The sequence below is a fragment of the Cylas formicarius genome, unplaced genomic scaffold (genome assembly GCF_029955315.1).
Source record: "Cylas formicarius isolate icCylForm1 unplaced genomic scaffold, icCylForm1.1 PGA_scaffold_8__14_contigs__length_24414737, whole genome shotgun sequence".
Lineage (NCBI taxonomy): Eukaryota > Metazoa > Arthropoda > Insecta > Coleoptera > Brentidae > Cylas > Cylas formicarius.
In genome coordinates, this window is record NW_026844361.1 from 18,702,161 (window position 1) to 18,724,267 (window position 22,107).

The 22,107-nt window shown below is 34.5% G+C and overlaps 1 protein-coding gene across 7 annotated transcripts in view; it reads right to left on the reverse strand.

Moving 5' to 3' along the window:
- LOC132706014 (zinc finger protein CKR1-like) overlaps window positions 1–22,107 on the reverse strand; it is a 206,213-nt gene that overhangs the window by 9,199 nt on the left and 174,907 nt on the right. For 4 of the 7 annotated variants that reach the window (XM_060677052.1, XM_060677049.1, XM_060677051.1 and 1 more), the window contains exons 5-11: window positions 3,972–4,122; window positions 2,174–2,341; window positions 1,446–1,616; window positions 1,243–1,389; window positions 960–1,135; window positions 503–661; window positions 266–455 (exon numbers count right to left, since the gene is read on the reverse strand). In XM_060677052.1, the coding sequence (XP_060533035.1) occupies window positions 266–455; window positions 503–661; window positions 960–1,135; window positions 1,243–1,389; window positions 1,446–1,616; window positions 2,174–2,341; window positions 3,972–4,122 (1,162 nt within the window). Of the gene's footprint in view, window positions 1–62; window positions 116–265; window positions 456–502; window positions 662–959; window positions 1,136–1,242; window positions 1,390–1,445; window positions 1,617–2,173; window positions 2,342–3,971; window positions 4,123–22,107 lie in introns of all 7 variants that reach the window. The other 3 variants (XM_060677055.1, XM_060677054.1, XM_060677053.1) reach the window with 3 other exon arrangements.

Below are 22,107 nucleotides of genomic sequence, written 5' to 3' on the forward strand. Positions count from 1 at the left end.
TTTGTTTTTGACGAAATTTCCGGTTCGAAAACGTAAAGCAAATAAAATCGAATGTTACTTACAAAAACGACAAAACATCCTTCAAGTTATGGCCAAAAAGACTGAAGGTGCTTTTCTACAAAATAAAAATAAAAAGGCAAACATAAATACAAAAAAAAGCAGGAAAAGCTAGACTATTAACAAAAACAAAGCGGTTCTTTTATCGCGCGATTTTTATGACGACGCCCTGTATATTCACGAATTTACCAAGGCAAAAGCGACTCACCATTATGGCGTAGCGGACTGTGGTTGTTATCCTGGCCGGGATTCAACTGAGGTAGAGCCTGGCTCATGGCTAATCTCAGAGCGGCTTCGGCTTGAGATCTGATGACTGCTTCAGCGTGCTGGAAGCGCAAAGCCTCCTGCGCGGCGGCCGACTGCTGCGCAGATTGTTGAGACGCCTGCGCAGACGCATACTTAAATTACACAGTGGTTGCGAGACGTTTACTGCAGCCGTCTATACCTGAGACATGTCCATTACGCTGTTGCGCATCACGTCCATCGATCTAATGGAGTCCATAGACGCGCGCATAGCGTTGACTGCGTTCATGGACAGCGACGACAGGGCCTCGTTCGTAATTGGCGGAGTCGAAGGGTTCGACGAATTGTTCACTTGATTAGCCTGAAAAAACAATCTATTATTAAAATTGGTTCGCACAGTAAGTAAGTGTGCTGCCGTCGAGACACGCCTGAGACTAGTATTTTAAACGGAATTCTGATTGAGATTCTACCGATACTACTAAATTATATTAAACCGAGACAGTTGAGGCAAATTTATTTTTAGATGACAGAAAATTGAGGTAAATAAAGTTCTAACTGAGACCAGTGTGATAGAACCAGTTTCGCTTGAGACACCGCACACCCAAAAGTTTAAATTGATATAAATTAAGTTCTGACTGAGACAAACAAATATTCAATACCTGTGTCACGCCCAGTCTCATCGCTAGATTGGCAATATTGGCAATATTCGCGGCGGGATCGGACCCGAGACCCGGCGGCACACCACCCTGGTTCACCATGTTGGCTATGACGGCCATCCTGTTCGCCTGGTGCAGCTGATCTTCCATGTTATACTGCTGATGGAGCCCGTTGTTACCTGAAAATTCATCCGGCGGTTAGAGGGCTCGTATTGCTTGCGAATCGTGTATGAGACAGCGCCGTTTGACTGAGACAACTAATAAAAATAAGAATAATCTAACTCACTTCGTAAGATATCACCTAATTTAGTATTGCAATTGTTGTTGTTGTTATTCAAACCGCCTGCTTCCGAACCAGCCGAAGAGAGTCTGCCGTTTCCTGAGGAACTATCGCTGTGGGCGCTAGGTGAGGCGCACATTGGAGAACCACTCGCTGGAATCAACGAGAAGCGAGTGAGACGCACCGAGGCAGCAAGTAGGGATACTTACCTGGTCCCATTCCTGTTAATCCGAGCAAGCCGGAACCGGAAGCCGAGGCCGAGACAGCAGCCAACAAAGTCTCGCGTTCCCTCCTCTCGGCGGCCGCTCGAGACAGGACGTATTGAGCGGCGAACTGATGTTTCGGATCCATACGCATGTGTTCCATGTGCGTTAACAGTCCTACAATTAAGGTAACGGATCAAAAAGCGATATTCTGGGGAGCAGCGAATGAGACGACATCGAGACAAGGCGTCTACTAAAAGCTACAAGGCTTTGTGAGGTTTTTGACGGTGAAGCCTTTAACAGGCCATGGTAATATTCTCTTCAGTTCGAGTCCACATATGTGCGTGGTAAACAAAAATAAAAAAGTCATGCAAAAGTCAACGTGTCTGTGTTTAGTTTCTAAATCGCAACGCTTGGGCTTTGGTTAGACCTGTGGTGGGGTGCCGTTCTCTATGCTTTTTGAACTTTCTTAAATCGCGACAGAAATAATATAAATTGAAAACAAAATCACACATATGTGGACCTTTCAGTGATGGGGATCAACTTTGATACCTGTTCCGGTTCGGTAGCGACGCGTTTATAGTGAGGCAAATCGCGTAGCGACTGAGACAACGGCGAGGACACACTCGTCGGTATCAAAATCGATCGAAAATCACTGAGACTATTACTGAGGAGAATATTATCATAAAATTTTCCCTAAAATTTAAGGAGATTTTGCAATTGGTGGCAAGTACCTGATTCGTGTGTGAACACGGCTTGACATACAGAACACGGCCACATTCTTAAGGAACTCGACAGTTGAGACGTTTCGGGATGACAAGCTAAATGTTTGCGCAACGATCCCTCGTTTACGTAGTGCTTTCCGCACACCGGACATGGATGATTGGCCGTCCTTCTTTTCGCTAGATAAGGATCGATGACGTCAACAAAAAGAGAAAAGAGATATAAAGCAAAGCACCCCAGGAATGTTGTCAAAAAGCGTTTCTTTCTTATTTATTCAATGTTTGATGTTAGTCAAATCTAATCAACGTTAGTCACTGTCTCGCCAAATGTTAGCGATTAATCAGCGAGACACGGATATCGATATAACGACGGGTCCCCAATTTTAGGGAAAACGGTGCAGTGTCGGCAACGCCGTTTTATCGTTGCCGGCGTTGCGTTTCTTATATCGATATGTATTCGATCCTATACTTTCAAACGTGACAATTGGCAGTTGAAAATTTTGCGTTTTTTTAAACGGCCAATTGGCAATAACGGTCGTGCAAAAAATAAAGCAACTAAAATAGGACGGGAAACCCGCTCACAAGCGAAATAAATAAATCCATAAACACATGCACAATACGATCATCTAAAACTACACGTGCGACATACAGGTGGCTGCAAATAGCAAATTGCCCATTCCAGTTTTTTGTGTTTACGACGAAAATGGTTGAGACTCGGTATATTTTGGTTGGGGAGAGTGAGACAGACGAGGCAATAGACGATCATACTTAAAATATTTGTCAAATTGAATGCTGGACTGAGGCAAAAACTATTGAATGTACTGTTATCGACATGGCGAGACAAGTGAGGCAAAATGATTGACCCGATCTTTTGGGTATGGGCAGCACCAGCAGATTGTTGAGGCAGGAAAGAGAATATTTAGCTTAAGAAATTAATAAATAACTTATATGACTGAGACAAAGCTCTTTTCTGTATCGAATACTTGTGAAATTAAATAATTCGAATGAGACAATTTTAATATCTGTACCAAGAAATTAAAGCGTTCTCTTGAATACAAAGTAAGAAAAGTAAATCTTTCGGTTGAGACAGGGTGAGACACAACTAGTGTGGTAATGTATGCTGAGAAACGATTTATAAAATTGATATTAATGTTTCAATTGAGACGCCACTGAGGCACATATTTCGAAACTTTCGTTTTTCTCCGTGAAGCACCTGAGAAAAAGACGTTTAGGTCGGTGTACAGTCTGCGAAGTTGAAGTGATCGTAAAGAAGCGTTCGTCACGAAACGAACATCTATTGCAGCGGGTAACATGAAATACTTTCGAGCGCCCCCGCTTCCGTTGTTTCTAAAAGTTGTTATTTCACCTCGGAAAAGGGACCGGCGATTAGCCGCGCATCAAAAGAAAACTCACCCGAAAGAATCAACAAAGAAGTTAACTCGCCAAGGATTAATAATAAATCTCTGTCTGAGGAGCACTTAAAAATATGAAAGGGTTTTTTCTTTGGGGAGCGATCCGGAGTTAAAAGCATTTTTGTTGATCCGGCTCGTCTTGCACAGCCCTCCCCCCCTACACCATCCGAGATATTTATTTTTTTAATCGGCCCACTCGATTCGTCGATGACGCCTATACGATTTTTCGCCGTTTGTTGGTGTTAATATAGTTGTTAGTAAATAAAACTACGTTACGAATCTACGGTAAAGGTGCTCATGCACGCGACAATATAAAGACGGGCCTGGACGTAACGAACAACAACACAGTGTGACGGAGACACGTAGAACGGGCGAGACCACCAAATTTAGGTACTTACTGGCTACCCCGGAAGCGTTGGGATCTTTATGGGTGTGTTTCATGTGTTCCATCAACGCTTCGCCCCCGAGGAACATTTTATGACATAAAGGACACGACGTGGCATTCGGTCCACCGATCAAAGCTGCGTGTTGCTGCAAACGACCAATACACTGTTGACAAAACTTCGGATTAATCTAAAAGGTCTAAATCAAACCAATGGTTGGTTAGTTTTTTAATACTTGTTGTTCGATCTCTACAATCCGTCTAGCTTACGTTATGGGTTAGTTAGTAGACCAGAGTGTAATACCTACCAAGTGTCGTATTGGTTTGATTTGAACTTTTCTTTTATCTCTTTTACTGTTTATTTGATTCTCGAAGCGCGAGTGAATCGGAATCGATGCTTCAATTTTACGTGTGGTATGTAATCAGATTAACCTGATCAACCAGATATAAGAGAATAGTTTGGTTCAAATTACACAGCTGACTTATACTTTGTAGGTCACGTCGTCAAACCGCAATAAGGCAGGCCCGGCTTGAAAATATTTTACAAGTTACAAGAAACTTGAACTTCAAATGACTAATAACCTAACTTTTAAATATGTCTTTCTTCGAGAATGTTGTTAGAGATAGTTGATCAATTTCCCTTTATAATTTTTTTCTTGTAATTGACGCCTCGGTTAGATTGGCGTACAGTGTTTATTATTTGTTTAGCACTGACCACAACTAAATTGGGAACTTGAACTTTTTTTTATTTCTTTAAAATATTTGTTTCAAATTGTGACACCCGGTTATTCCTTTTAAACCACAATAAAAGCGCGGGAATGATCGTGACGTCGAATAAAATTTTTCTCTCTGGCAGTTTATGGTTGAAACATGATGAAATTCTGAAAATTTTTTCAATTTTTCATAGAAAAGTTACTTACATAAATGATTATTGGTAAATAGTGCAAACTAAGCAAAATTCGATGACATGTAAATTTTACAGTGTATTGCAAAATAAAGTTGAAGCTGAAAGTAGAAAGCTCAAAGGGGATATAAATTTTACAATGTTTAATTGTTTATATTTGTTACATAAATCTACGGAATTATTTTTGTGTGAAATGTGGTTTTTTTAATAGAATAAACTTACTTCTATACGTAATATTTTTCAAAATACAATTTTGTGCAAGTTTGTGCATATTGCAACTTGTTGAAAAACCATTTAAAATCAAAAATTTTGCAATTTGAACAGTAACCACAAATTTATGAATCAAAATAATACAACCTGCATCCAAAAAGGTAGAAACTTTCGGGCATTCATGGTCAAGCTGAATATGTAGGATTTCCGACAGCGAAACGATTCTAATTTGAATCAAACCATATCGCGGGCGCGATTATAGTCGAATTTTGCGGAAACTATGAAACAACTCCGGATAATTTATCGTCGGGTGCAAAAACCCGTTATTCCACCTCCCGCACTTTTTTTTCCAGCGCTTTAATTTAAAACTTTTTAATTTTCTATTTTTCAGGTTATGTTGAAGTAATTAACATCGGGCTTATTTCATTTTAGATGGGCGAGAGAGAAACGAGATAAAAAAAGGAAGGTGAGATTTCAGGCCGCCAGCGGCGCGCGGCGGGAAGATCGCTTTGGCCAGCGTTTTATTTGAGAGATGAGCTACGTCATCGTTTCGGCCATAAAAAGGAATCCTGGGAAAATAACGGAAACCGTAAATCTGACATCGCCGCAAAATGGACGTTTACTAACAATAACAGTGATTCTGTTTGCTTTAAACATTACAGCTGGTTAAATGGTCAATACAGACAGTCTTAAGTAGTAACATTTAGAAGTCACATTTATTTTTTTTTTACTTCTTCTTCTTCTTTTTACAAAATTAATTTTAAAAAGGGGGTTATAGGCTTTTGCAAAAAACTCTGGTGTATAGATCATTTAAGAAGTGCACCAAATTCGAAGTAATACTACACTTTCCTAGCTACAACATAGAGAATATGGATTGATTATGAGGTTCTATATCGCCCCCCCGGCGCTACGCTCATGGTAACTCCGCTACACAGGTAATTACTTGTATTCTTTCGGAGATTTGCTTTGCATTTTTTATTAACGAGGAGATTTTTGCAGCTTCGCGCAAGAAATGGGCTACTAATTACACTTTCTGGAAAATACAAGCAACCGTATTCCTTTAATCTCGGCGGCGAAAGTAAAACGTCTGTCTTTGAAAATTAAACACGTAATCGTATTAGACGCGCGCTTTTATGTGTTTTTCCACATTTTCAGAGCAGGCTTCGCTACACTAGAAATCCAGCAAAATAAGTCAAGACTGACTGAAGCGGAAAAACCTCCAAATCATCTATATTCGAAATTACTGAGTATAATTATTGACCATAATACAAAAAAACCTAAAATATCAAGAACATAACCGAGGTTGCCGTATTTGACATCTCCAGGAATTTCCTAAGAGTGAAACATTCTCAAAGTTGTATATATATTAAAAAAATACGTCTAAGTAGATCTTCAAGATCAACACCGGACATGCAAAAGAAAATTGTTCATGGTCAACCCTAACAATGATTAAATTTTCCAGGCACCTAATTCAAGACATATTATATTCTTCCTTCCAAACAACCCTTAAAATGACTAAATTATAAATTCAAAAGTCTGAACCAGAAAATTTTCAAATTCAGAAAAGAACAACTCTAAAATAGATGCATCCCTGAAATATCCTCATCCAGTTTGTGAACAGGACATCCTCAAGACATTGAAAAAATTATTTCAGAGTTTTTCTTATTCTGAAACAATCACAGTCCCAGGACATCTTCAAACTTGTATACCGGACACCTTCAGGATATCCCGAAGGCATAATAAATAATATTTTCGAATTCAGAACAAAACAATGGCTACATCTCTCACATCTGCAGACTAGACATCATTGAGAAAAAGTTTAAATTCAAAAGAAATATCAGAGCTTTATTTATTCGCAAAAAAACTCAAATGATCGGGAATGAGATTTTTTATCGCGGAGAAGAAAACTATAGCATCGACAAGAGATACGTTTAGTTTTGGGCGGTAAAGAAATCGATAACGTTCCCCCTTAAAAAAAGCCTCAGTCCGACAACTGAAACGACCCCCGCAGTCTCGGGCTTCCTTATATCAATTATTATGAATAACGACTTGCCCCGACAAAAAAAAGAAGGGTTAAAAATTGACCTACATGAGTCATTCCGATCAAAGGAACGGCGTGAGTAGGGGGGGGGGCTGTCCCCGGTGGGGGAGAATAAAAGAACCCTGTCAGTGGGTTACCCGAATCTTGCTACCGAAAGAATACTCTTGTTTTGTACATCCGTAATTAAGAAACACGTCAAAACGATGTTCCACCACGACTGGAGGGAGCGGGGGATTTTTTTATATATTTTATATTTTTATTTATTATTTATTTATTATGAATTAGACTTAAAAATTATCCCCTAGAAATATTTTTCAAATTTGTGGAGTATTTAAGACTCTGGAACTGGAGCCAAGCAGTATTAAGTACCATTTATACCAATTTAGTTTTATGGGGGAATCAAATATAAAATTCAGAAAGTATGGAGTCCTTTTATTGCCAGGACCAAACAGGTTTAAATAAAAAGGAACCCGTAGGTATTATGTCCAAATGTAATGGAAGTTTGTTGTTCGCAGAGCTCACTCATTTAGTGGAAGCCACGCATCAAAAGTTAATGCAAAAGTTGACCAGTTTAAACCTTCAACTGTAAGAAATGAACTAAAAAATATCTCTGCCAAAAATTGAAGGACGTGCAAAAATGATTGATTCGTTCAATATAGAGAAATAGAGTCTGTGAAGTGCTTGTGAGTTTCCGTTGAGTGTTATTATTATTATATTAAATTATATTAAATTTGTTTTAAGGGCCGATAAAGAAAATGACGATTTTATCCATATCTTTATCAATAACAAGTATTTTGGTTTATATAACAATTAGAAAACAAAGTTACTTGATAATTGCTCTGTTGCAAAATTTTAAAAAAGATACTTGACATCGTTTGACTGTTTAGAACTTCAGTCCTATTTTTCTTTGGTTTCATTACAGATTTAAAATGTGCAATTGAAGAAAAACAACTAAAAATTAGAAATTTATTTTGTGGAAGCTGTTTCAACATGTGGTCAAAATTCAAGAAAACTATTTTTTTACTGAATTGATTAGAAGATAAAATTAGTGTAATCTAAGTTTTGTTCGTTATTGAGTTTAGAGACATTCGCTTTTTAGAAGAAACAATCATGTCCTACTCTTTTTCGAAAAAATCTTTTTTTATATATAAAAGTATTTGTCAAATTTTCAAAAAATCGAAAACGACATTATTAAGTACTTAAATAGTATTATTAAAACTGAAGAAAAACAAGGAAAAATTAAAAAATAAATTTGTAAAAGCTGTTGCAATATATATTATATATTAATATATTAACTTTTTGATATAGAAGAAACAAGTTTGTCCTCTTTTTTTTTTTAAATCTTTTTTTTTATAAAAGAGTCTTCAGTATCTTTCGTCAAAATATATTTTTATTTTAAAACACAAGCGACAAGTTTCTCCTAAAATGGCATCATCAGACTTATAGAAATGTCAAACGCCGACCTCTAATCTTGATTTATAATATTTTTTTTCCTTTTTTATTAGAGATAAACCGTGAATCTATAGGATTCTTGGTTATAGTTATTGTTCATGTGCGTGCTTTGTTTTTAATTTGTATATCGGATATAACGATAAGATTTAAAGTCTGTATTTGACATTTTTATAGGTCCGATATCTATGTTAGGCGAAATATATCACCCGCTTTTTAAATTAAATACAAAACTGTTATAAATGATACTGTGTTTCTGGTTTTGCCTATAATTAATTATGCTTAATTATATTAAGTTAGAGTAATTTACTTATATTGACATGCGGCTCGATAGGAAAGAAGTAAACCTTGTCCTCGTGCACACCAATTGAATGTATAAACATTTTTTTAAATCCCTTTTTCTTTATTTAAGAAAAAGTTTATACAATAATTTAATGTATACACTTTTTTTAGTCTTTTTTCTTTATTTAAGAAAAAGTTATTTCTTTTCGAGTTTGAAACTGAACTTTTCGAAATGGGCCACTAGCAACAAATCAAAAAACATGTTGACCGGAAAAATTTAAGGCCCAAACGTAAACTTACCCGGAAAAGTTAACTAACCCCCGGCCGCCGCCGCCCCGCCCCCCAACGGGATTAAGAAAAACTCGACGGCCAAAGTTTTCAAAGAATTTTTAATAACTCCGATTCTTTTCTATAAGGATGGCGACAGGTGCGCCCGTTCTCACGCGGTAATAACTGAAAATAATTCTCCCGTTGAAGTCGTCGAAAAAGAATAATCGAAACCATTGGCGCCGTATAAAAAAATTGTGAACCCAATGGGGAAAAAAATTAGATGGGAACCTATTGTACCGTATGGGAACATATATTAGCGAAAAGATATTATTTTATTATTAAATTAATTATTATATTTATTTATTTATTATATTATATATTTATTTATTATATTAGTTATTTTTTTGTCTCTTTGGATTCATTAGGAATTTGTAATATCTTTTGATATCTTTTTCAACAAAACATAGGGGACGTTTCTTGTCGAGTTAACACAAATAAATAATAAGTAGCAGGAGTTGTTTAGTAAATATTTTGGTTTTGTTTGTTTAATAAATATTTTTTAACTTTAGAACATAATATTTGAGCTACGGTTTGTAGACTTAACTAAATGATATTTTAGAGGCACAAAAATATTGAAAAGTTCCATATTTTTTACAAAACTTCTGGATTCCTTTTTTTGCTCACGTTTTGGAAAAAGTATTACAGTAGCCTGTGGAAGTTTCTTTGAAAAATTAAGTTCCATATTGTTATACCTGACTCAAAGTAAGTAAACGTTATTTCATTGGCGTTCGTCCCCCCTGAACGTGCTAAATAATTTCATTTTCAAACCCCCACACCCCTGCCGGTAAATATCCACCTTCGGGGTTTTAAACTTCGCCTGAGGGTTAAGGGAAGTATATATTTTTCTCAGATATTATTTATAACCGGCTACGTTTACGAAAAAACAAAGGTCTTCCGTTTTCCGAGAAAACAACTATTCCGACTTAATTGAGGCGATTTTCCGTCCGAGCCATAGGCGGGTTGCGTGAATTTTTCATCAGCCGCCGGGGGAAGAAAATTGCAGTCTACCCCGGATTAAAGCGGTATTATTTAAAACGTGCACTTTTGAAACCGGCAAGGGTTATTATTATTCTTTTTGCGAGTGCATAGTTTGTAGTAATAGCGCGTAATTTGTCGGAGAAATACGAATTCGAATCGAGTGTATTTAATAATGTCGCTTTAAATTTTTCAAATTTAATCGTCTCGCAAGGTATAAGAAAAAATATTTTTCTTACATTCCTTTTTTTATTTTTTTTTTAATTATTTTTTTTTAAATGTGTATTAAAGTAAAAGTATACTTTGCCGAATGATAAAGAAAATTCCATGTGTTAGTGAAATTGAAGCTACTTCAGACATGTACTGATATCTTCATAAAACAAAGTTGATTCTTCTCTCTCAAATAGTGAATGTTTATGAACCCAATCACAAACAAAAGTTATGTTAGACTAATTTTAGCTTCTAATTAATTCAGTTCAAATTTTCTATTCAATTTTGACCACCTATATTGAAACAGCTTTCATACATTTATTTTTTAATTTTTCGTTGTTTCTCTTCAGTTTTAATAATATTATTTAAGTATTTAGTAATATCGTTTTCGATTTTTTGACAATTTAAGAGATAGAGGAGGAAGGGGTTGTTTATTCTCTCTCAAAAAGCGAATATTTATACACCCAATAACAAACTAAAGTTATGTTAGACTAATTTTACCTTCTAATTAATTCAGTCTAAGTTTTCAATTCAATTTTGACCGCTTATGTTGAAACAGCTGTCACAAATTTGATTTTTTGACAATTTAAGAGATACTTAATATTTATTTAGTCGCCTCGCCTCTTAAATAAAGTTTAATTTTTTAAATTATTTTTCTTACATTCCTTCCCAGAAAATAATTTAAAATAAAATCTATTAAAAAAAAATTTCGCCCGTGTTTTAAAGTAAACGACGAATGATACTGAAGATTTCGTGTGTTTCTTATATTACATACTTAGCGAAATTGTACTGACATTTTCTAGGTTTATTTATAAAAAATTGTTATCCTTTAAAAAGGGAGGACAAGGTTGTTTCTTCTTTCTCAAAAAGCAAATGTTTATAAAAACAATAATAAATAAAAGTTATATTAGACTAATTTTAGCTTCTAATTAATTTAGTCCAAATTTTCAATTCAATTTTGACCACCATTTATTTAAGCAACTTTAACAAATTTATTTTTTAATTTTTCGTTGTTTTTTTTTTCAGTTTATTAATATTGGTCGGAGAAACACGGATCCGATTCGAGCGTATTTAATAATATCGTTTTTGTTTTTTTTGACAATTTAAAAGATACTTTGCGCTTATTTGATCGTCTCGAAAGGTATAAAAAAAATACAAAATATTTTTTAACAATATGTACAGATTTTATCGTCTTAAACAAATTTTAATTTTTGAAATAATTTTTCTCACATTTCTTTCAAGAAAATATTTTTAAATAAACTCTTTTAAAAAAAAATTGTCTCCCGTGTTAGAAAGTAACAATATACTTTGACGAATGATACTGAAGATTTCGCGTGTTTCTCGTATCATATACTTAGTGAAATTGAAGCTACTTCAAATATGTACCGACATTTTCAAGACTTTTTTATAAAAAAAATATATTTTGTTTTAAAAAAAAAGGAGGAAAAGGTTGTTTATTCTCTCTCAAAAAACGAATATTTATACACCCAATAACAAACTAAAGTTATGTTGGACTAATTTTAGCTTCTAATTAATTCGGTCTAAGTTTTCAATTCAATTTTGACCACCTATTCGAGCGTATTTAATAATATCGTTTTTGATTTTTTGACAATTTAAGAGATACTTTGGGCTTATTTAGTCGTCTCGCAAGGTATAAGAAAAATACAAAATATTTTTTAACAATATGTCAAGATTTTATCGTCTTAAACAAATTTTAATTTTTGAAATAATTTTTCTCACATTTCTTTCAAGAAAATATTTTTAAATAAACTCTTTTAAAAAAAAATTGTCTCCCGTGTTAGAAAGTAACAATATACTTTGACGAATGATACTGAAGATTTCGCGTGTTTCTCGTATCATATACTTAGTGAAATTGAAGCTACTTCAAATATGTACCGACATTTTCAAGACTTTTTTATAAAAAAAATATATTTTGTTTTAAAAAAAAGGAGGAAAAGGTTGTTTATTCTCTCTCAAAAAACGAATATTTATACACCCAATAACAGACTAAAGTTATGTTGGACTAATTTTAGCTTCTAATTAATTCGGTCTAAGTTTTCAATTCAATTTTGACCACCTATTCGAGCGTATTTAATAATATCGTTTTTGATTTTTTGATAATTTAAGAGATACTTTGGGCTTATTTAGTCGTCTCGCAAGGTATAAGAAAAATACAAAATATTTTTTAACAATATGTCAAGATTTTATCGTCTTAAACAAATTTTAATTTTTGAAATAATTTTTCTCACATTTCTTTCAAGAAAATATTTTTAAATAAACTCTTTTAAAAAAAAATTGTCTCCCGTGTTAGAAAGTAACAATATACTTTGACGAATGATACTGAAGATTTCGCGTGTTTCTTGTATCATATACTTAGTGAAATTGAAGCTACTTCAAATATGTACCGACATTTTCAAGACTTTTTTATAAAAAAAATATATTTTGTTTTAAAAAAAAGGAGGAAGAGGTTGTTTATTCTCTCTCAAAAAACGAATATTTATACACCCAATAACAAACTAAAGTTATGTTAGACTAATTTTAGCTTCTAACTAATTCAGTCTAAGTTTTCAATTCAATTTTGACCGCTTATGTTGAAACATCTGTCACAAATTTATTTTTTAATTTTTGTTTCTTTTTTTGATTTATAATTATTGGTCGGAGAATTACAGATTCGATTCGAGCGTATTTAATAATATCGTTTTTGATTTTTTGACAATTTAAGAGATACTTTGGGCTTATTTAGTCGCCTCGCAAGGTATAAGAAAACTACAAAATATTTTTTAACAATATGTCAAGTTTTTATTATCTTAAACAAATTTTAATTTTTCAAATTATTTTTCTTTCAAGTCTTCCCAGAAAATATTTTTAAGTAATATACTTTGTAGAATGATACTGAAGATTTTGGTGAAATTGAAGCTACTTCAAACATGTACTGACATTTTCAAGGCTTTTTATAAAAAAAGTTATATTTTAAAAACGGAGGACAAGGCTGTTTCTCCTCTTTCAGAAAGCGAATGCTTATAAACCCAATAACAAATAAGAGTTATATTACACTAATTCTAGCTTCTAATTAATTCAGTCCAAATTTTCAATTTTGACGACTTATGTTGAAACAGTTTTCACAAATTTATTTTTAAAAGAAGCTTTTGTCACCTTAAACAAATTGTAACTTTCAAAATTATTTTTCTTACCTTTCTTCCCAGAAAAACTATAAAAATTATAAAAAATTGAGCTTCTCAGACTTTTTTTCGTCCGATAAAACGAACACAAAAAACCTTGAAACCGAAAACAAGCCCGATTTTATTTACGATTTCCAATAAGTCGGAAAACAAGGCACGACGTCGTGATATCATCGGTGAATACAAAAGAAAAAACGGCAGGTTCGTCAGGAAAAATCACCTATTGTGCCGAAGAACAACAATCGGACACCGTTGATGGAATTCTAGCGATGTTTTTTTTTTTTGAAAAACGCGCTTTTAAAAATAGACGTGACGCAAGTCCGACCCTGGAGTCGCGAATGGTGTTGAGATAGGTTAGGAAGGTTATAATAAAATATCAAGTGAATGAACTTGCTCATTTTTATTACACGTCCTTGCGTTTGCGTTATATATATATGGGTATCGTTATCTCTCTCCGACGCGACCGATTCGAACGTTTTTCATGCAAAAATACAGGGTGCGCCAACGTTTGGAGAAGAGAAAATTTTTAACCAAGGTCGTGGTTGTAGCATTTTACGAAATAGTTTTTAGTCTGGGACACATTGGCACGTAAAACGTATATAGGTTTGTACAACAAATATTTTTATTACATGAAGCTAAAAAAAGGAAAAGATTGTTCTTCTACGCCACTGGTTCAGTTGGTCAGAGTAACAGCTCTCGAATCGCTGCATTATTTTCAATGAATTAGAAAAACTTTTATTATTGGGGTATTCAATACGAATAAAAATAGCGATCTTGAAGATTCGGAATAACTTATGTACGAACATTCCTGGAGACAGTTTGATTTCCATGAATATGTGAAAGTTAAGCAAAGCCTTTTCTTTAACCTGCGCAAAAAGTTTATTCATGCAATAGTGTCTGGCTGAATGAAGGATTATTCGAAAAAGTATTGCACCAATTTTTGTACCGAAAACTACTTCAAACCTGTACTTATCAGCCCAAAATCGCATTTCGTGGGTCCAACGGTAGTTCCGAAACGATTAACTTCCAGGTATCAACATCAAACGTCCCTATCTGGTTCGAATGGAAGCCTTGTAATTTATTTTTGACACCAAAAAATGACCGAAATTTGAATTTTTCTGGTATATTGTGATCAAATTCGAAGAACTAATAAAAAAATTATAGTTACATATCCTTTAAATATATTTTCTTGACCCACCTGTGCATTAATGTTTAAAATTACAATTATAGCAACTTTGTGGCAGTTGTTGGCAAATTTCGTTCTTGAAAATGGCTGGTGTTTCTAAATTTGTACATTCAAGCCTCTTCACCACCAAAACTCATCATCTGGAGTTGCAAAAATAGTTAGAATGTGTTCTAATATGACTGGAGTTGGACAGTCGACACTGCTTGCAGCAATGCTGATTTTATTACTCTTTCGCATTAAGAAACTGAGCTAAACCGGATTACCGTCTTGATCTGCTATTTTATGGATGAATTCATTAGCTTTTCCGCCACTTATTGTAACGAAAATAATAACAACCCTGAGGCTATCAACCTAAAACACTACGGGGAGTCAGACAGAAACAGCATGAGTGGGCATCAACATTGCCCGAAGATGCTTTTAATTGTTGTGCAGTTGTAACGCCGCAAGTTAATCCTCGAAGCAGTCGAAACCCGAAACACCAAGATCTCCATAAGCGACGACGTCATCGACAGCCAAACACGCTTAATCAAACCCAACATGCCACGCGAAACGAACCGGCCCTGAGACAGGACCTTGAGGCGCGCTAATTTTAATTCTTTCAATATTATTATCTCTCCATAACGACGGCCGAGTTAATTTCAATCGGCGTTCGATGGAGTCATACGTTGCCAAAGTGACGGCCGGGCCTTTTGTTCGCCAAAGCGAAACTATTATTTAAACCAAAAATATTACCGCGAAGGTAGTACTCGTACGAAATTCTATGCCTCGTTTAACAACAAAAGACCGGGGAAAAAAATCCCACATTGCGGTTTGCATAAATTGGGGGTGTATCCCAGTTATTAGGTGCACACATGCGTCTTGGGTGCAGAGCGACGTTGCCACTACCCTACGTCCAAAATCATTTAATTTATGTTAAAGAAATGAAGAATGGATACAAAAAGAAGAGAATATTTATTCGAAGAAAGAAAACAAATTAATATTCCAACATTATTTGGTAATTTTTTGAAAAACGAAATATATTTTTTTAAAATAAAAAAACACGTAAGTATTCAAATTTACGACATAAATCTGTAGAAAGCTACTAAAATCATATATTTAGGAGAGAAAATAATTTAAAATATGCAAAAAATATACTAGTAAAATTTTACCTATCATTTCGTTAACAAAATGAATGATTTACACAATTCTCATATTCAATGTCCTAAATGAACATAAAAAGACTTATAATTTCAAACCAGGTGCATCGTCATAAATAATATTTATAAAATTTATGTTTAAAATGCCACAAGTGATATCATATTTTTGTTAAAGTATTAAAACCTCATTTTATGAATGTATGTTATTAGTCAACACATACCATTTGTATTTGTGTATTTGTAATCAGTGTAAATAAAAGTTACACTCTTTGTTCAGACTTCTATTCTCGAATCTCAATGCACTGTTTTGAGAATTTGTTTTATTAAACAAAAATATTTGGACAAGTTGTTTGTTCGTGGAAAAGGTAAGAAAAATGCTAACGTTCTGGTAGCAGTAGCAGTTTCTTGGCATTTGCTATGGTAGGTTCAATTATCGATTCTATCTCTCTATAATAAGCTTTCTCGGTGACTAAAATTTGGTCGAACAGTTTTCCAGTCATTTCCTCCATCTATCCTTCAATCGGAGCTGATGATTCTCAATCTCCCGGACTTGTTTTTGTTGGTAACTTATATTGTAAACGTCTGTCTTCGAGTCTGTATTTAAAGTTCTTTCTGTTGTAAAAATGTAACCTTTTCTTCGTTTCAAATTGTAATTGTAAACGATGAGAAAATGGACGCTCTTTAGGCAGCAATGGTATATCCGTAGAACAGGGTGATCCTACCTAACCTGACCAACATTTTACAGATACATCTAATTTTTTGAAAAAATCGATCGAACTCGACCTATTCTTCTCAACATTTCTTCCATGGTAGTTTCAAAAGTTCCTGCATTATCAACACAGCTGATAGCTATGTGGTTCATTGTAACCAAATTTTTCATTTTGATTTTTTTAACCAAATTTGTTAATTGTTAATTTTCTATTTGTTCACATAATGTACCTATCAATTCCAAAATCTAAAATCTACATCTCAAAAATGAATGTTTATGTCACACATGATTACAATGATTTTGATTTGAAAAAACGATAAATCTAAAAATAGAAAACCGTGGTGCATTGTCAATCGCAGGAAATTCGGTCAACGGCGGCAACGTCGCGCGGAAGCCCGCCCCCACCCCCATCGGAAGCGATTTTTACGGCGGCCGCGCGTTTTTTTCCCGTCTTTTCCACCGGAAGTGGGTGGAGTGGAAAAATCGCGTGCGTGAAAAAATTACAAATAAAAAATTAAGGTACGGTCGTCGGTGGGCGGGGCGTCGAGCAGCGTCCGACAAATAGAAAAAAAGATCCTAGAGACGCAAAATGGTATTCGTGTGAACATTACCGGGCATTGTATTTGCAATTACAGCGTTAGAGATGAGACGCACGAGATATACGTTGCCGAGCGTAAGCGTAATTAGCCTGAAGATGGTTTTCGATTTCTTTTTTGCAGCCCTGGCGGTCGTTACGCGACGGCCGTTCGAAACTGTGCGCAAAACGGCCGAAACGAATGAGATTTTGCGTTTTTATGTTAAATTGAAAGCGGCGTCATGAAAACATAATTTACCAAGTTACAATATACAATATCAAAACCGATATGGAACAAACGATTAAAAAAGAACAACAAAAAATACTTCTCATGTTTATAGAACAATCTATAATAATCAATCTAACCGTTGGTAATAAAATTTACTAGATATTGCTGACGTCAATTTAAACTTATCACACGTCATTCAATCAGACATCATATACTTAATTTAAAGTATTTCTTGTTGCATTTCAACAAAGTTCTAAACTCACATTTTAAAGAAAGCATTGCTATAATTCAACAATGTCGGAATAGTCAAAATTTTCTATATTTTCAAATAGGAACATGACTGCATAGCCCAAAGACCTTGAGGATGCATTCTTGGCTAAGGATGCCTCTCAAGAAAAATTTCCAAAATTTTACATAACATTTTAGTCATCCTTTTCTTAAACTTTTGTGTGAAAAAATTTGTACATAGTACACCTCAACACTCTCAAATTTCACTAGCTTTTATTTTAATTATCTAGAAGAAAAATAATTTTATTACTCATAAAATTTCACATTAAATATAATAAAAATACTTTTTTGCAATAACGCAAGATGTTTTATTCCTATTTTAGCGAATTAAATATTATTCTGTACTAATTGCAAATTATCTATATATACATCTGTTTTGTGGAGGCACGACAGACTTATGGCAATCCTAAGAGAAAAACATATTGACTTTAACAACATGAGAATAATTCGCAATCTATATTATAATCACTTTTAGAGAGGGAGAGGAAATGTCAAACGAGGTAATAATAGAAGAAGAAGCAGGAATAAGGATAAGCGGTGAACTCATAAATAATATCCGTTTTGTCGATGACACCTTTGGTAATAGCCCAGAGTAGCGCGGACCTACAAGGGATGTTTGACAAAATTGTCAATAGCAGTCTTACAATTAATACCAATAAGACAAAAATCATGGTCATCACCAAAGCGAACGTCCATGCCCATGGAAGATTGTGCGTTCGCAATGAAGAAGTCGAGAGAGTGAGTACAAATACCTGGGTACCATGTTAAACTCTACCGGAAGACACTCCCGAGAAATAAGATCTAGAATACGACAAGCTAGAGCTGCATATTTGTTCAATCCTTCTTTATGGACTAGAGTCGTGGACAATGAACAAAGACGACTTAAAAAGATTCATTGTGAGTATACAGGACGCATGCTTAGAGTTTCTTGGACAGAGAGAGTGACAAAGAGATATTAGGACGAATGAATAAAACCACAGAGACAGTGGCAAGGAAACTTGCTTACCTGGGTCACTTTATGTGCGGACCAAAGGTACCACGTGCTACAACTAATAATACAAGGCACGTGAAGCGTGGGGAGAAGGCACACCTCATGGTTGAAAAAGTTAAGAAAGTGGAATGTAAGAATCACCATGATAATAGCCAACTTAGGAGGTGGTACATAAAGAAAAAAGAAACATCAATCTTTGAAAATCATTACGCTTGTTGTTACCGATAAACTTTCGAATAAAATTAAAAAAAAACCTTTTAGCAAGAGTGTAATATCTTTTTCCGAATCAATATATTGGCCGCACTAAGAATTCTTAAAAAATAAAAAAAATCAAGGCATTTTTAATTTACTATTTAATGTAAACAATCTTGTTCTTTGATTTTGCGCAACTTATTCGTTTTCCAGACTTTTCGCTTCGATTTAGAACAATTTTTGCCCCTCTCCCTGCCCCATATTTCAGGAAACATCATCGAGGCACCGGAAACGCGGCTTTTTCAGCTGTTTTTCGCCCACCGCTGCGAATTCGATATCTGCGGCCGTCTGTTTAACATGAAAATCGCCCAAAGAAGTAACAATTAAACGAAGACAAAAACCAAAACAACAAAGGGGCTCCAAACCGTAACGGGGCCGTGCGGGACTATAATACCGCGAGGAAACACGCCACTATATTTTTAATGTGCCCCGCGCACGCATCTTTTTATAAAGTTTTGCCCGCCACCCACCGCCCCCTCTAGACCCTTAATCGTCATATTTCGGATTAATTTACGATCGAGGTTCAATTGTTTTATGAATTTCGGACGTTAAGTAATTGGAGTTTTTCGTGATGCGGCGGGGAAGCGGCCCCCTAAAAATTGATGACGTATACAGGGGGCTGAAAAGTCGCGGGTGCAAGAAATGACCTGCCAATAGCATTTTGATAAAAATTTATTTTTATTTATTTATATTTGCATTATTCAAGATTATTCCCATACACAAAAAAGACTGTAGATGGTAAATCACAAACTACAGGGCTATCTCAGTATATTTCTGAGGCTACTAATGAAGGTTCCCAAATGGACGTCATATATCTTGATTTTTCGAAAGCGTTTGATAGCCTAAATCTAATCTACAAGCTCAGTGCGTTTGGATTTTTCCGAATCGCTTTGCTTTCTTCATACTTGTCTAACCGCGCTTAGTGCGTCTATCTCTATGATCACTCTTGCGATGAATACATTGCTTCCTCGGGCGTTCCTCAAGGCTCAGCGTAGTTGGGAGCAAATCAACAAATAGTACTGCACAAGCCTGAAAAAGCTATGGATTTATCGTACATTGCACCAGGTCAGGTCGTCAGGTCTCCTGGGTACAATTGTCATATTAATATTGAAGTATGTATGGTATAAGTTGGACGGAGTATATCCCCCACAAGGCTTTTCCCATACAATATTATTAAATAGATTTGGTTAGTGTCCCTTAGTGATCGCCATGATTAGCATTATTTAATGACCTTATTTACAATTATTTATAATTATTATATAGACTACATTTTCTGGTTCCCCGTATTAACTCAAGACATAGTAACAGATTCTTTCTGCTCAACTAATATTTTAAAATTTTCACCTATTTTCACAGTGTGCTCCAAATACAATGTTCGACACTATTTGCACTTTTTCTCGCAACCTATTACTAAGATAAAAACGTTATTGCTCCATTAACTATAATTACTAACTTCAGTCTTTTCCCATTCTTTTATTGGAGTTAATGTTTACGTTAGGCTAGACTTAGGTTAAGTTTCGTAATATCATCATTCCTTGTAATGCCTCTGTTATTATTTAATACTTTGTACTACAATCTACCTGTTAGTTTGGCTTCATGCCTGGGAGACTTCTTTAAATAAATAAATAAATAACACCTAGTTCATTGGCCACATGTGTACATCAAGCATAGGAAATTTTTTTTACTATGATATATATGTATTTTTTTGTAATAATACGAGCAATACAAATTTTTGATTTAATATTGTTATGGCATTTGTGTGTGTCGAAAGGAAAACGCAATAGGAACAACATAAATAATTTAAAAAGAGATAGTTTATAAGAAAATAAGCCGAATTTCATTTAGACGTGCTGTTGTTATATCGTTCTCTAAGTAATACAAAGATCGTATTGGCTCGTAGCGGGCTTGTGTCATATATCCAAGAAGGTTTTGCTAAAAATGGCGTTAAAAGGGTTGTCTTATTATTTTCAAATAAATAAACCAAAACTGCAACTTGAAACTTTCCGTTTGTATGTTTCTTATTGTTATTTTATTTATTATCCCCGCTTTTTATTACATGTTTTGATATTTTAAAATCGCATGTTATGTGAATTTTCACATTGTATTCTAAATTTTCCAAAGTAATGTTTAATTTCGGTGTCAATTTAAATAAATATACACAGTACGTTAATTTTTTTCGTATTTGGTTGGACAAATACTCTAGTGAGTGAAAAACAAATGTAAAATCCCCTTTACTTTTTTTTTATCAATGCACGATATTTGAAGGCACGAGTTCTAATGTGCGTAAAAAAGTTCAGTAGAAACACAAAAATTCGAGACTATTCAATTTACAATAAGTTTGGCCTTCGGCGATTAATTATATCATAAAAAACAAGTAACTAATAATACTGTAACAAAGAAATCTAATTCCAAAATCCACATTTTTGAAAAAAGAAAAATTTTGCCAAGGGTCAGAAACAAAGTATAAAGAAATACCTGGCCTTTATAGATTTTGTACTGTTTCATAATTACAATTATTATTCTTATCTGAATATTTAATTATTCAGGGGCTGTTTTAATTTACCAATTGATTTTTCGCTATTGGAAATGTGGGTCAAACGAATATTTCCTTTATCGACTTCTCTTAAATATATGAAACCAGTTGGCCAGTTATGCAAATATCCTCATAGTTTTCTTCGTTAATGCGGCAAAAGGTGGGACATCTTAGAGTCAACGAATTAATGCATTCCCCAGATATTCAAAACGAAGAAAGTTCTAATGTAACTGTAAATTCATGCACAGAAAAACGTGCAGTAATGACAGGTGTTGGCAAATGAACGGTATACAACGATTCGACACGTAGTTTAAGTACCCTGCGGGTACTAAAGAATCAAGTATTTCAAAAGTGGCATCCAATAAATTTTAAATTGAATGATAATTAGAATTTACAATTAAAACAGAGGCAGAAAATGTTTCCCAGTACCTTGTTTATCATAAACTTGAATTATGTTCCAAAAGGATTTGAACTTTCTTAAAGAAAAATATTTTTGTGATTTTATGCGAATTTAAACGAATTAAAGAGAGAGGCTGACATTTACCATAGACTTGGATTATGTTTCAAAAGGATTTGAACTTGCTTAAAGAATATTTATATGATTTTATGCGAATTTAAATGAATCAAAGAAAGAGGCTGGCATTTACCATAGACTTGAATTATGTTTCAAAAGG